The sequence below is a fragment of the Stegastes partitus genome, unplaced genomic scaffold (assembly GCF_000690725.1).
Source record: "Stegastes partitus isolate 25-593 unplaced genomic scaffold, Stegastes_partitus-1.0.2 Scaffold2270, whole genome shotgun sequence".
Classification (NCBI taxonomy): Eukaryota; Metazoa; Chordata; class Actinopteri; family Pomacentridae; genus Stegastes; species Stegastes partitus.
Window position 1 is genome coordinate 53,450 of NW_007580001.1, and position 15,831 is coordinate 69,280.

Sequence of the window (15,831 nt, forward strand, 5' to 3'; positions counted from 1 at the left end):
AATAACTGATGCTGTCCATCCCACCGAGAAGTTCTTTGTGTTGTTGGCGTATTTATTAATGCAATAATCAGTATTTGTTTGTGCCGAGTTGAATAGGTCAGCCCATCCCAGTTAAATTCTTCCCTTGGATGTTGATGTCAACAGCATTTATGTGACATCTGCCTCCAGACTACAAGCACACACACACTGCAGAAGCCTCCTCCTCAGCCCCGGCCCTGACTGGTGAACATGTGGCGTTTATCTGTGTTCGTGGCTGTTTCCGTGCATTGTGGAAGACCCTAAATCGATCCTGTAGGCCGCAGTGCTGGTGAATGGGGGAAACAGGCCGACACCGAGCGCCTTCACGCCTACGCTCACGATCGCCATAAATGCTCCACAGCCGCTGTTCTGTAGCTCCTTTACTCCGTTTTGGTGTGCGCACATTTTGTACGTCTGTCGTCATGGAATACGTTGGTGTTCCCTGGCATCATTTTGCTGGTGCCCCTCCATCCATTCCCTTCCCCGCATGGTAAAGTGTCTCCTGCCTCCCCCCAGGAAGCCCAGACAACTGTTGTACACAACCCAGCTGACGGCACCAAGGTAAGCTGCTCCTCCTCCAGCCTCCAGCCACTACTAACACCCGTAGATACGTCGTGGAGGATTTTCTCTAAACGAACACCCCCACATCGCTGCATACGCTTTGTCATTGTAGGCGGCTTACTGCTTAGCCAGGAAACAGACGAATTGGGATATTTGAAGGTTTTTAGAGGTTAGAATTTCCACAGGTTTTAAGTTCAGCTGGTTGAAAGTCAATGCAGGTTAAAAGCTTTTCTTAAACATCAGCACCTTAGTTTGACTGATGAGCCAAGTTTTTATTGACTTTTTCCAGCTTATAAAAACTAGTAGAGCTGCAACGACTTGTCAGTTAGTGTCAACAACTGCAATAATTGGCAAATATTTTGATAATTAACTAATTAGTTTTGAGTAATTTTAGTATTTTCTGGTTTCTTTACTCCTTAGTGACGGTAAACTGGATATTTTTAGATTATAGATGAAACAAGACATTTGATTACCTTTAACATAATAATAATTTATCAGTTATTCCAGAAAATAATAGACAGATTAGGCAAGAATGAAAATATATTTTAAAAAACACTAATTCTGTGAAGTGTCAGACACCAAATTTCAGACTCATATGGAGGAGAAAATCCTACACGTACATCTTTAACAGCTGCACATACACACTGAAACCTACAGTTCTCAAATATTCATGTCAGACTTTTTACTAAAATAGGACCCGACTGTCACGCTGCTTGCACTGTCATGCTGGTGCACAAGCTTGCAAAAAAACTACTAGCATCACTAGATATTCGATTGCACTATTTTCTTTCACTCTTCTCCCTCGGCTTCCTCTCGAGGAGCTCCTGTAACGCACCAACACGCACTCCTTCCTGTTCAGACGTAGCCACACGATCTCAAACTGTCTCACACACGTCGTTGCTTTGTTGTCGTGGCTCTCTGCTGCTTCCCCTCGCTGCTGTCCCGGCTGGTTTGTGCTCCTGGGAGGGAGTCGTCCATCCATCCACCCGCCCGCCCATCCATCTGTCCGTCTGATCGTCTCTTGTCTTTTATAGGCAAAGTGTCCGAAGCTTCTCCAACTCGCCTCACTTACAGATTTAAAAACCTTGCGATCTCTTCTCCCCTCCCTTTTATCCAACTTCTCCCCTCTGCCCACCCTCTCTGTCCATCTCTCTGTATGTCTCAACCCGTTGTGTTTGACAGGGCTCCACAGAGAGCTGTAACAACACAGAAGAGGAGGAGATGAAAGGTAGGAAAGGTACTTGTCCAACCTTCACCTACTCTGCATGCCTCTTTTCTTTTTTTTTGCTCACTTTAAATCCTGTCCAGGTCAGACAGATAAAGATGACAAACTATCTTTCACTTCACTTTAATGTGGAGCTAGTGCATGTCTGCCGGGTGGAGGTTTCAGGCAGCTGTCAAGTCTGTTGTTCCACTACAAAGAGCTTCAGTCGGGGCGGCCGAGGCTTCGAGACCCAGCACGTTTTGTAGTTGGATGGGCATCACAGGAAAGATAAATGTTATGTCTAAACGCTGTGCGCGGGGACTGAGACAGTGCTGCTATCCAGGATTATACACTTCTGCTGTCGTCTCCGTTTACGTCTTCTGTGCAGACTGACAGCGTGGTGGTGGTGATGTGTTGCTTATTTAGGGAGGCTTGTAAGAAAACAGCAGGTCACAACTTCAGAGCAAAACCTGTTTGTTCTCATTTCTACGGTCGCCTTATATTCCCTTCCTTATCAGTGGGGGTTTGTCAATGCATTGAACATTTCCCACTTAAACAAATGTGCTTCACTTTAAACTAGGCGACAATTCAGTATCATCTTGAACTGATTGAAATCCAAACTCCAACAGAAACATTGTTTTGTCAGCTTGAAATAAACCAGAGAAATTATCAGAAACAAATATTGATCGCCATAGTGACCAGATATCAAGCTGTTAGTGGAGGTAAACAATTGAATAATGCAGCTTTGCATAAACATCATTTCATGTAAAGTCATTATGTGCAGAATTTAAACATGTCAGACTTACTGATATGTCAGCGATGGTTTAAAAATCACAATCTGAACCCAAGACACTGGAGATTAGGCCAATTCATGCTCTCTGCATCTGCACATTTTGACATTTTTGCAAGTCTCCGAGCGTCTGCACCGATCCGTCTGCAGACATCTGCATGCAAAGTTTATTGGCTGTGCAGATCGTGCGCGGTGAAAGTCGACATCGGACAGCACACTGGGATTAATTAAGCGCTCTTTCAAGTGTGCAACGGTCAACTACAAATCAGATTTCAACAACAGAGGGTGAAAAGCAAGAATGTGGACAAACATCTGAGTAAACTCCAGTTTTTTGTGACATGTGCAGAACAGACACCAGTCTGCTGCGCATGCATGCAAAATGGAAACTCAAAACGGATTAGAAAGTGGTTTAGTAACAACAAACACGTGTCCACAGCTGTCTGCATGCACATCCACTAGGGAGTATATACCCAGCCCTAAGGTGAACAAGTTAAAAGTAAATCATTTCCCTGCTGTAACAGTTGTCAGTAAGATTATCAGCTAATGATTCGAAGATGATCACATGAGACTTCTAAACATAGTGACTTCCAATCAAGGTTGTATTAAAAAGTCAAAGTCATGGCTTCAGTGACCTGTAGCGAACACGCCTCCAACAGCGTTCACATCCACACACGTCTGACTCCGACCGCTGCACGTCGGTTCCTTTGCTTCGTTTTAAACGTCCGTCCGGGCGTCTGCATGCCAGCACCCCACACTACTCAGGCTTTTAATTAGTGGTCTTCAGCTCAGGGATGACCTTTTAAAGTGAATGAAGTAAGACAGAACGACCTGCAGCTTTGCAGTAAAGAGTTAATCCTGTTACTTAAGGCAGCGTTCCATGGATTTAGCAGTACCTGATCTCATAGAGGATCACTGCTGACATGCAGTCCAGAGGCTGTTGTTCGTCCTCTCTCTCTCTCTCTCTCTCTCTCTCTCTCTCCTGCCTTTCTCAGGGTCATATGTACTCCTTAAGTTGCTTAATGAATGCATTGTAACTTCCACTGTCTAGCCTAAAATACTACCTCAAACACTGCTGGGATGCTCCAAATAAAGAGTTTCCTATTCTAATACAGAACACAAGGGGGCATGAAGCTAAAGGAGAAAGTGACCAGAACGTCAGATCATCTGCAGCTCATTAGTTTACTGCATCCCTTTGCACCAGCTGATAATATAATTTAGTTTAAATTAACAACAACAGCGACGTTGTGACTGGTTAGTTTTAAACGTAACTCTTCTCTTTGATCAGTTGCACCATCTTTAATGACAAAACGGCGTAACTGAGTCAACTGTAATCAAAACATTATTCTAAAGAGTCATGTGTTATCCAGGGCACCGTTTGTTTCTGTGAAAGCATGTAAGCGCTAATTCCAGTTTCAAGTAAATGCATCATTAAAGTTAAATATCAGCTGTCATATATTGCAAATAACAAAACAAAAATTCACTCAAAATCTTTTTCTTTTTTTTAAAATTAACAAGAATCAGTCAGTTGGTAGGTAGCCTACTGCTCAGGAAATGTTAAAATTGTAAAAGTTGTAATAAGTTATAAAAGGTTAATGTTAACAATAGAAATTATTTCCCATACTTTTAAAAAAATTGTCTATTTCAGCGGTTTTTTATTAGGTTACAGCTGAATAAGACTCAAATGGTTCATTACAAAATCTTTTCCATCTTTGCGACACAGAATTAAAACAGGACATGTGTGTCACTGTCATTAAAAACATAGAAAAATAGATTTTCTCCAACATTAGGGTCTTTCTGTTCCGCCACGAAGACAACACTTAATAAGGAAGACTTACACCTTCTATAACAGTTCTAATTGGTCTTTTATAATAACAACGTAAAGCTCTTAAACCCCACTTTACACTACCTGCTGACCACTTAGCACCTACAGAGAGCAGTATGTCCCTGAGGGGTTGGTGGAGACCAAAAACGTAGCTAAAAGACTTTTTCTAATATTATTAATCTTTATGTGGACACAAACATGGCTTCAGTTAAACACATGTTGCTCTGTAATGCTTCAACAGCAGCTGAAAACATGTCAGAGTCACGTTCACACCTTCAGGTTTTGCAGGTTACGTCTTAAATCTACATTGTTGTTAATTTGCATGGTTCAGTCTGTTTTACCTTCCACACTAGTTTATGTCTGAGCTCACTCTGGTTCTTATTATTGGTGCAACAGGCTGCTGATCTGCATTTAGCCCTGATGTTTGTGCTCAAACCTCCCTAAAGGTTGCTCACTGTGCAGCACAAACGATGTGAGGTTTTGCTGCTCGAGGGTGTCGTGTGCAGTTTGTATTTCTTTCTTTCTGATGCAATAATAGATTGTGGTGCTGCAACATGTAGTCAGTTAACCGAGGAGCTGATTGACAGAAGTTTGGTGCATTTGTAAAAGGAAACATACACCAGCTTGACAAACGGAATTATTGGTGCTTTTCTTAGTTGTTTTTTTAGATGTTTTTGGATGTTGGTCTCACAAGCTGCCCTGGAATACGTTTTTCCCCACAACAAAACAATCCAAAATGAACAACAAATTAATATATAATGAGTTGCTACCAGACTGTGGGCTCCCTGTCAGTTAGCATCTGTGTGTATTTGTGTGTTTGTCTCGTGATGAGGGCAGCGGCTGCCGGTGAGTCCACTAGTGCAGACAGAGCAGGGTTAACACAGTGCAGCACTGCTGAGGAGCAGGTCCAGACCCCGTCTCCTCACGGCCCTCCAGCCTCCTGTAAGTCAGCAGCAGTTTACCTGATTCAGCTCTGACCTTTCTGCTCTGGCCTTTCCTCTAAAACAGTCTACAAGCAAAACAAGACACATTGTTGTTAAAAGTCCACACATAAATAATAAATAAACAGCCTGATATACTCTCTTCCATGCTTTCCACTAACTCGCTGCACTGGCTCCTCTCTGCCCTCCTGTGCTGCCATCTACTGGCATCCTGATGTGACTGCAGTCTACTGCTACCCTTCTCATTATCTTGAATTTCACTTTGCAATGTACTCTGAGCAAAGCAAACTAAGTGTTGGATAAAGCTGAGAAGCCATGTATGTAACGTCATTCTATTTGGACTGTACCTGCCTGCAGCTGCGCCCCTGCAGGAGGCTGTTAGCAGCCCCACTGCCCCCGTAGCTCAGACCAGTCCGGCTCAGAGCTCCGGTCCTGAACCAGAGTCCGCTCTGTCGCCCCCCGCAGGCAGCAGCAGCAACCTGCAGCAGAGTAAGTGACAGGCAGGCTGTGCTCATGAAGCAGTGTTCGTGTGGTTTGTTCTAACTTTCTGTGCCACGTGTTGGCAGAAGGTTGGAGGAAGACTTTATGACCAGAGCTACATGCAGATGTTTAAATTAGCAGCTGCATGTTAGCCGACGTCAGCGGTAGCATATAAACACCCATAAAGTCTGCCGAGTTATTCTGTCCTGCACCATTCAGAGTGTGTTCATGGAGTTTATGATGTGCTTCTAGCCTCACTTTTAAAATCTGGTCTATTTGAGTAAAGGTTCATATGAAGAATTTGGTGTTCTCACATTTAAAAACTGCAGCAGATATTTATATTAGTGTTACATTTATCTTTAGAGACACTTCAGCAGCACATGAGCGTTACATGCAGCATTAAATACTCTCGATTCTGTGTGCAGCATAGAGAGTGTGGTGGTGTTTTGTTTTTTGTGGGGTTTTTTTCAGGGTGACTTCAAATGTCACTGTCATTTTTACCAAAGGCGGTGCACGTGTGGGGAATTTATTTCAAATGTCAGGCAGTAAGCTGAGGTGAAGCATGTGGCGTGGGATGTGCATGTTGAACCCTGGGATGATCCCTGACGGTCTGTAACCTCTCGTGGTCGTCTCCTCGTCTCTCTCTCTGTTTTCAGCTCGTAAACAGGAGATAATAAAGATGACGGAGCAGCTGATTGAAGCCATCAACAACGGGGACTTTGAGGCCTACACGTAAGTTTACATAAGCAGCTTGATAAACTCCTTTGTGTTCAAGTCTTCATGGATCAAAACATTTTGTCAACTGGAACACAAGGAAACTCTTAGCTTATCTTTTATGTGAAACTGACTTATTAGTGTTTGGGTCTGATCTGCAGTTTTCAATCCTCCTCAATATCCACTGCAGGATTATCTAAGGTTGTGTTTTCCTCTGACAGGAGAATCTGTGACCCTGGACTGACCTCTTTTGAGCCAGAGGCCCTCGGAAACCTGGTGGAGGGCATGGACTTCCACAAGTTCTACTTTGAGAATCGTAAGTTGCTCAGTTTGGTAGATTTGTAATGTTACTGCAGTGCTTGATGACTTGCAGGCGTTCATCAAAGGTTCAAATTTGAGCCACTGGATCCACTGAATGTTTGCTTTAAAATCGAATCCCGCTAAAACTAATCAACTAGTCATTGCTGCCTCTTTGGTATAAATGCGTCAGAGCAGCAGGGACAATAACCCGATAAACTCTGTAACAATGCCTCATTTACAGTTTAACAGCTAAAGCACTAAACCTTAAAGTTCAATCCAGATTCCAGTGTTTCCAAAAATGCTTCATATCGTGCTAAATTTCAGGCTAACAGACTTCAATGTCTGTTTATTCAAATGCATTAAATGTCAAAGTGAAGCAATCAATCCATGAGTTAAACGGTTTGCTCCTCTGGCTGTTTAAAGCTGCCAACATATCGCCTGTGGCAGCTTCAATATGATAAACGCTCTCTAATGTAATTACCGAGCGCTGACACCTGACCCGCCGCATGCAGCTGACATGCACGTCTCCACCCCCGCAGTTCTGAGTAAAAACAGCAAACCAGTGCACACCACCATCCTCAACCCCCACGTCCATCTGATCGGCGAGGATGCCGCCTGCATCGCCTACATCCGCCTGACGCAGTACATCGACAGCCAGGGGCGGCCGCGCTCCTGCCAGTCGGAGGAGACGCGCGTTTGGCATCGCCGCGACGCCAAGTGGCTCAACGTGCACTTCCACTGCTCAGGCGCGCCGGCTGCACCCCTGCAGTGAACTGACAAGCCAGGCAAGGTGGGAACGTCTCGCCACAATGACACTCTGTGGGGTGCGCTTACAGTTTTATGCTGCATGCGAGGATTACAGGCTGTGAAAGTTGTAAAAGCTGTTTGCGCAGGTTATTTGGCTCTTCAGGGGGTTTTACTGTGAAGCGTTTTTTTTTAAGGCTACAATGTGAAGCTCGTAGCCTTGAGGCAGCTTTATTGTTTGACTCGTCGCCCTCCCTCTTAGGTGGGCTCGACCCTGACACACAACTCATCCTGTTCATTACCTTGTCAGCACTTTTAACGAACAGAAACACTTCCCACGATCGTGGCTTTATAAGCAGCCAATTTAAAGGAAGTTGAAGGAGTTCGGCTTGTGAAAGACAAACACATACTGATGGTTACACACGTCTGTCTAATAGTTTACTATTAAGGGATAGTCAAGATTTTTCAGCAGGCGACAACAAAAGTTTCAAACAGACTCTTTCATACTGTCTAAATTGCAAAAATGCATTTATTTCTAACATTTTTTGTGCTAGAACATCATCAGGCAAAACGTCCACAACCAATCACATTCCTCATATCCTATAAGAGGTCAAGAATCCCAAACATCCTCTCACTACATGATAGCATCATACAAGAAGTTTAAAAGTAAAACACTCCACATAGTTGCAGTCATAAATGTGTACATTAAAATTACTTGTGGATACAGCTGCAGGGATATATTATATATATATAAAGCTTTGATCAATGCATTTAGCAGCATACACTTTATTTCCCCTCTTCCCAGGCATAGATGAGGAGGTTGATGTTGTGGAGCCCCAAAAGGTCACGGTGGAACCTTTTTTGAGGACTATTTTTGCGCTGCCTTGCAGTGTTTCTTTCTTTCTGCTCCTTATGAACAGTGGGTGTGTTGCCAGTTCATTGAAACACTCTGCAGCTACCACAGAAGCAGGACAATGATGTGACACTTGCATTTATAGCTCAGTATTTATTCTGAAAGGACACTTTCTGACAGAAATCAGCTGCCGGTTGTGAGCACAGCTGCAGCTGTTCTGCCCGCTGCGATGGCGAAGCTGTGGCTGGGTGGTTGTTGTCTGGACGTCAGCAGCTGTGGTTCAATCTGTGGTGCTATGAATGTGTCCAGCTGTTACTATTTTAACCTGTGGTGCTTCTGTGATGGATTTGTTTGTTTATATAGGAATTAAGGAATACAGTAGCTTCAATACAACACTCAGCCAGCTAAACAAACACTGCACATGTACAGCACTGCTGCAACAATGGCTACAAGCACAGCTGAGGATGCACTGAATCTCTGGACCTGTATGAGCCGTCAGTAGCATGTAGGTGGCGCTGGTTGTGGCTGAAGAGTGTGTGCATCCTCAGTTGTGTCTGTCAGGCACAAGTCAGCATCGCCGCATTAGGAAAGAAAACTAGAGGAGCTCTGGCACTGACCGCTACTGAGACACACTATATGGCTGCAGGCATTGTGATAAATACATTTATATATTTTGAGCTTTTGCCTTTATTTAGAGCAGTAGAGACAGACAGCATAGGGGGGAGAAGAATGGGGAGAGACCTGCAGCAAAGGGTTGCGAGCAGGATTCAAACCCATGGCCACTGCGTAGCCCCTGTTCATGGGTCGCCTGCTCAACTAGGTGAGCTATAGGGGCACCTGACAGATATGTTTTACTGGTAGTTACACTGAGCACATTAGTGAGTGCAGTGTTAGTTTTGCTGTATTCCAAATAAACACATTAGTCATAGAAGCACCACAGGTTAAAATAGTATCAGCTGGACACATCCATAGCACCACAGACTGAACCACAACAACTGTATATCCAGCTACAGCGTCACCATCAGACAGGTTAAACAGCTGCCAATGTGCTCACAACCAGCAGCTGGATACTGATCAGCCTGTTCAAATTTAAAATACATTGCTTCATAGTTGGAATTATCATCGAGCAGTGTAGTTACTTCAGTGTCGTACTCATCTGTGTTGAGTACCACTGTGTGTTTTTCCCCATTACTGAACACACCAGCTGTTTATATGGATCAGGAGGAGCGTAAATCATACTGCAAACATATTGTGAGGAAACGCTGGTAGTTCTCAAAAAAAATCTTTGCTTCGTACATCCCATTACATGCCTGAGCAGCCACAGCTGAGGGTGAAGTGACTCAGTGGCGTCATAACCAGCAGCAGCAGTCCTCTATAATACATGACACTGTGCTGTAATACAGCTCAGCTATTCACTGTGGGTCAGAGAGGGTGGAGGCATTATCACGAGGTTACCCAAGGAAAAAAAAATTTTTAAATCCCACCGTGATGTTTTGTGAATTCCAAACGATGCCACTCACATTTAACATGGTTAGCTTAGCTTAGCATAAAGACTACACAAGTGGGAGTGAGACAGCTCGCCTGGCTCTGAGGTGAACAAATGTGAAAATGTGATGCACTGAAACAGCGAATCCTAAACTGTGAACAGAGCCAGATTAGCTGTTTACCTTGCCTACAGTATTTATGCTAAGTTAACCAAATAAGCATAACATCTGACTACATAAAAAAGGTTGAGTTATTCACCACTGGAGGATTGTTTTTACTGAATTACAACATTTTCTGATGTTCAGTCACGCCTGGACTCCAGATTCTAGTTGCTGAGGTTTTCAGATATCAGCCTGTGAATTTTCTTCCTCCAGATCAATACAAAGTGAATGAAATATCGTTTGTTTTACTCAAAGTAATGAAACTCCACTGTATGCTTTCCATCTAAGTCAGCACCCACTTTAGCATCTAACCTGATTTCTAACCACTACCTGTTACAGCTGCTGACATTCATCCATTTGTCATGTTTTTGTGCAAAGATGAATTGTGGTTTTGAATTCAGCAAACAAGTTCCATTCACTTTGTGCTGAGCTTGGAGGAGAAATCTCAGACAGACAACAAGACCTTATGAAGCATCAACTGTCTGCATCACTGCTGTTTTCCTTGTTGCTTTTGTAATGAACCCTTTAAAGCCAGCTTTCTCACTAACCCTTGTGTTTTTCCCTCCCCCAGCTCTGCCTGAACTCTAAAGCTATTTGGAGCATTTATCCTCCGTGGTCGGAGTGGTGCCGGGATCTTGGCCGGGAAGAGGCTGCTTGGAAAACACAACAGTTGGAAAAATACATTACAATTAAAAAAAAACAGAATTTAAAAAAAATATTTAAAAAAACATAAACCAATAAAAAAAAAAAAAAGCATATTTCAAAAGCTTGACTGAATGACCGACCACACCGACCAACACCAATCCAGTCCAACCCTAGCTAGATGATGTTGGGGCCCGGCTGATGTCAACCCCTTCTTGCAGATGGTGCATGCTTCTGGTGGCAACACAGGGGTGATGCTGTCCTGGTCCTCTCTCCCCATGGCCTTTATTCCCCCCGTCTTTGTTTTGTCTGCCGTGTGGAAAAGTATTAACATGTTTTAAAAAATCTATATATATAACAACTGAAAAACAAAGTACACTTCACACACTTAGTGCGTATGACTGGGGCAGCAAGTATATCTGGAAAAATGTGATTTCTTTTTGTCTCGACAGAGCAGCAGAAAGTCTACTTTATTACAAGTATTGTTTGTTTTACACTTAATAGGTATATATGTGGGTGGGGTTTATGGGAACGGGAGCATATCTAAATATCAGAATTTAACAACAATGTACGTGTCGTCTGCACACGATGTTTGAACGGGGTTTAGGCGTTGTGATGTGTTATACTGAAGGGACCTTTGTTTTTATTTTGTCTTTTTGTATTATGTGTTTTTGTTTTATCTCCTGAAGAAGGGATGATATTTTAAAGTATTTTGTGTTGAGAGATAATTTTTAATCAAAAGGGGATTTTATTTAACAGAATTGTGTATAAAAAGATATTTATATAGGAGAAAAGGGGAACCGTTCTTTGCTTTCAGGGTGTAGGGAGGGGATTTTGGCATGAGAGAGTGGGTGTTTTTCTTCCTTTTTTTTTGATGTCCTGAGGTGTAAATACAAAAACCATATTCACACACACAACATGCATGAACACACACACTTAAAGCCCCTGTGCTCCAGGCTTTGAGGTCGAGCCTCTCCTGAGCTTTAGACACAACGTCCAGGCCAGCCAATCCTGAAGTTGCAGAAGGTCTCCATCTGTCTGTCCTGCAGTGTTTGAACACTAGGTGGCGTCATCAGTCCAAGTCTAGAGCTCATCACATGTTTGACTACCTAATCTGAAAGCACGGACACTCTCACGCCAACTTCTTACTTTTTCCTTTGACTTGTTTTTGTGTGTTTTTGACGTGAAGCATGATTTCTTTGAACTATCTAATGGCCTGTACTGTTTTTGCACAGACACTTACGACTCGATGCTGTTGTGTTTGCTCTTCTGAGGGAGTGAACCTTTCTGCAACTTCAGGTTACGCTTGCCAAAATCCTTCCCTTCCACCCTACCTCTGCCCTTCTACTTCCATCATTCCTGCCTCTTAAGCTCTCCACGTCTGTTGTGACCTTCGCTAACCAGCCCCATTACTGTCTTAGTAGCACCACGCCGTGTGATGATGATGATGATGATGATGACGATGTCACCCTTACGCCTGTCTCTTGTTCTGATTGTGTTCTTAAAAGTTTGTATATTGTCCGTCTTGGCTTGCTGTACTTCGGTGTGAAGTCCTGGCACTATTAAAAGCATGTTATAAAGAAAATGCAGCCGAGGGATCGGACACAAAGAAAGGCATGATGGGAAGAGGGCTAAGCCGTCTAGAGGGCTGTGGGACCTTTGCTGATGGCAATCAAAGACTTGGTCCCTTTTGTCAGTTTCTGTTGTAAACGTTGTAGTTGTTAGTGTTTTGATGTTGATATTTTTATCAGTTCTTTTAGCCAGAACTTTAAAAAAAAAAAAGTCTAAGGGGTTGAAATGAATGGAGACTGCCACAACCCCTTTGTAAACGCCCCTCACACACTGATCGACACACACCGAATGCTGTCATCTTGAGACGAAAACTCCTTTTTGCTAAATTACACGTAAATTCACAGCATCTTCTAAGCACATGAGGTCAAAGATTCTCCCTTTAAAAGAGGACAAAACATATCTGTGTGTCGGTGGTTACACTTTGCAGCACTGTTTTTTCACTGTCGTAGAAACCTTGTGAGTGTGTGACTTTGTACCTGCGGAGGGTTGAGGCTTGCTGTCCGTCCCGTCTCTGTGCGACGCTGCTCCATAGTAACTCATGCACTACGTAGGCTGTTGCTGCTGCTTCTCTACGAGCAGAAACCACAACGATGCTTCAGATCATCACATATCACGTCTATGTACCGACACCTTAAAGCAAACTTTAAAAAAACAAAAACTAAACCGTTGTGAATCCTCCGTGAGCCCCGTCCTCCTGTACCAACCGCCTGTGCTTCTTTCTGAGTGCTGTGACATATCTGACATGCCATGAAAACTGTGTCTCCCCCCCCACCCTCCACTTTTTGCACCATGACGACGCGTTGTAAAACCAGTACTAAAACTATGTGATGTTTTTTATGGTTCTAAGTAGTTCTGTTCGTGCTGTGGGCGCCGGCCCAGTTGTCTGTTGATGCCACCATTCTGACAAGATGCTTTTCTTTCATTGTGTGTGTGTGTGTACTTCCACACAGTCATGGGAATGTCTAAGTACGACGCAGTTGAACTTTACAGGTTATCTATGAAGCAGGGGGACTGATTTGGGGCGAAAAAAAACAGGTTTGCCAAAGTTTTTGGACAGTTGGTGTTTACGTTTTTGATCAATTCAAATGAAGCCAAAACTTGTCAGCAGGTATTTTGATGTGTGGTCGCAGGAAAAGCTCGGGTATAAACACCAACATGAGTAAAGGCTCCTGGTACAGATAGACTTCACTATGTTAGTAGTTACACCTCTGCTTTTCCTGCTATGAAAACATTTGTTAGTGCTGAAGTTAGCCCACTCACACCTTTACTTTTCCAGTTACATAACAGTGATTTCCAACCTTCTGCCTTGTGACCCACCTCTTCACACATAGGTGACAGAAATTCAGTGATTTTCTCGTCTCTGATTGTTTAATCTGGATCATATTTACACGCCTGAAGACTTAAATATTAGTATCATATCTTGTTAAAGGTAACCCGTGGAGTTTTTAACCAATACCTGCACTATGAAGCAGCTCTTTCAGTGCACGGAGGTAACACGATACACATTCCTGCCAGCGGTTTAGGTTGTTGCACTAATCTACAGGTGGTAACAACAAGCCAAGATAACGTAGCAAAGCACCAGCGGAGAAGACTAGTAAGTAAATGTGGATGTAATTAAAGGCATCCAAGAAATTTGACTTTGCAAATGTTTCAAGTAAAGAAATGCACTTATTCATAATTATGTTGAGGATATGTTGGATTGTTTTTAGAAATACTGAACTCCACATGACGCCTTTGATCACGTTGTGAGCAGATTTATTTCACTCCAGGTTGGGAATCACTGTTGTTTATTAAACCATCACGACGGCATGCTTCTACTACACAGAGCTAAAAGACAAAATAATAATCCAGCCTTGTATAACATGAGATAGTAAAAGGTATTTTTAATGTTTTGCATACTAGCTGAGGATCTGGACACTGAATCCCAGTCGAATCAGCCGTCAGAGACCAAGAAAGATAGAAATGTTTTATCGGCAAACAAATACTGAACTGTGACGTTCAATGCCACTCAATTTACGGCATTGAGTTATTTTACTTTCAAAGTGATCTGGTTTTGTTTATCTGGTTGAAATTTCAAATACCTTTTTTTCAGGTTAACTTGTTTTTCTTGAAAGTTGAATTTTCATCTTGTATGTTGGTGTTGAAACTTCACCAGTTCAATTCAGCAACTTCATTTTTTTTTACATCTGAAAATGACCAAAGTAATCAGAGTAAAACTGGACGCTGACGAATGCAGTAACACATTTTTCTGGCCACTTTAGCTCCGTGGAAACTAGATGTGTTGATTCAGTAAACAGCTGCTTCATCAGTTATTTGTTGTAGTGTTTGGTCACCTGATAAATATAATTCCACTGTTGAAGTTTAAATTATCTGTGACTTCATGAAACAGAGAAACTCATCTTTTAAAATCGGTTTTTAAATTTGCACCGCTTCACTGATTTCAAACCAGATACGCTCACATCAGTAGTGAAACATTTCAATGCTGTAGATTCAGATTTCAGCATCGATATTAAGTCACAGTTTAGTGCTCATTTGCTGATAAAATTTAAATTATATTGCGATTCACTGTAGTGTAACAGTGTTTGAACATGACAGGGTATCAACTGTTGTAAATAGGAAACGTGACCAAATATGACCTTACCTTTGGGACGATGGCAGGAACTACCTACAGGACAAATCACAGCAGGTGAAGGAGCTTATTGTTTTGCTGCATTTACATTTTTTTTTTTGTTGTAAAAATGCAAATGTGTGCAAAACTAAAAGTCCACAGTTCAAATACTTTGGCAAATGTCTATTAACAAAAACTGTCCTGGACCGAAACGAGGGGCTGAAAAGATTCTCGAAACGCTTCAGATGTTGAAAAAGGACGATTTAAAAACCACAATCTTTAACAGCAACACTATATATGCAGTTTTACAAATGGAAGAAATATGCATGTCTACTTTCTGGTAATTTTTCACTGTTTACTTGATAAAGAAATGGAAATCTATGTTATTTGCATCCTCGAGGTTATGAAATGGCTGTCTGAGATATCGAAATCCAGTGGTGTTATCTCGCATTAAAATGCATAAAAGATGAGCAAAAGCCTTAGCTTGTATGTGCCCCTTTGGAAGTCGGTTTATTGCATTGTAAGCTGACAGTAGAAGGGGCCACATATGTCTATACTATCAGTTTCAATTGGATGCTGGATTTTTGCATGACCATTAATAAAAAGCATACATTAAAAACTATCAAGTGTTTGTTTGAATGGTTGTTATTCATAGCTTTGTTATTATTGGAAAATGAAAGAGTATTTAATAAAAATAGCATTTCAATATCGATCTGTGTGTTTTTCTCTTGTTGCAGCGTAAAAGGTCTCCCTGTGTGGTCGAGTACTGCACACTGTGAGCTTTTCTGCTCAGAAAATCACTCGTTTTAATAAGAATGACTCAAGTTTCAGAGGTATTGTGTAATATTTAAATATCAGAGGCCTGCAAAAGTTTGGGCCTGGTGTTTCTGTTGCTGTGCGTAATTACAGTAAGGAGAAGATGAACTGATCTCCAGA

At 42.3% G+C, this 15,831-nt stretch overlaps 1 protein-coding gene across 1 annotated transcript in view; it reads left to right on the plus strand.

The window, feature by feature from the left end:
• LOC103374527 (calcium/calmodulin-dependent protein kinase type II subunit gamma-like) overlaps positions 1-15,605 on the plus strand; it is a gene marked incomplete at its 5' end in the record, with an annotated part of 47,879 nt that extends 32,274 nt beyond the window's left edge. Inside the window, 8 exons of the mRNA XM_008304626.1 lie at positions 535-579; positions 1,762-1,816; positions 5,233-5,337; positions 5,694-5,825; positions 6,473-6,548; positions 6,752-6,846; positions 7,370-7,620; positions 10,645-15,605. Of these exons, the coding sequence (XP_008302848.1) occupies positions 535-579; positions 1,762-1,816; positions 5,233-5,337; positions 5,694-5,825; positions 6,473-6,548; positions 6,752-6,846; positions 7,370-7,602 (741 nt within the window). The remainder of the gene's footprint in view (positions 1-534; positions 580-1,761; positions 1,817-5,232; positions 5,338-5,693; positions 5,826-6,472; positions 6,549-6,751; positions 6,847-7,369; positions 7,621-10,644) is intronic.
• Positions 15,606-15,831: the final 226 nt, after the last annotated feature.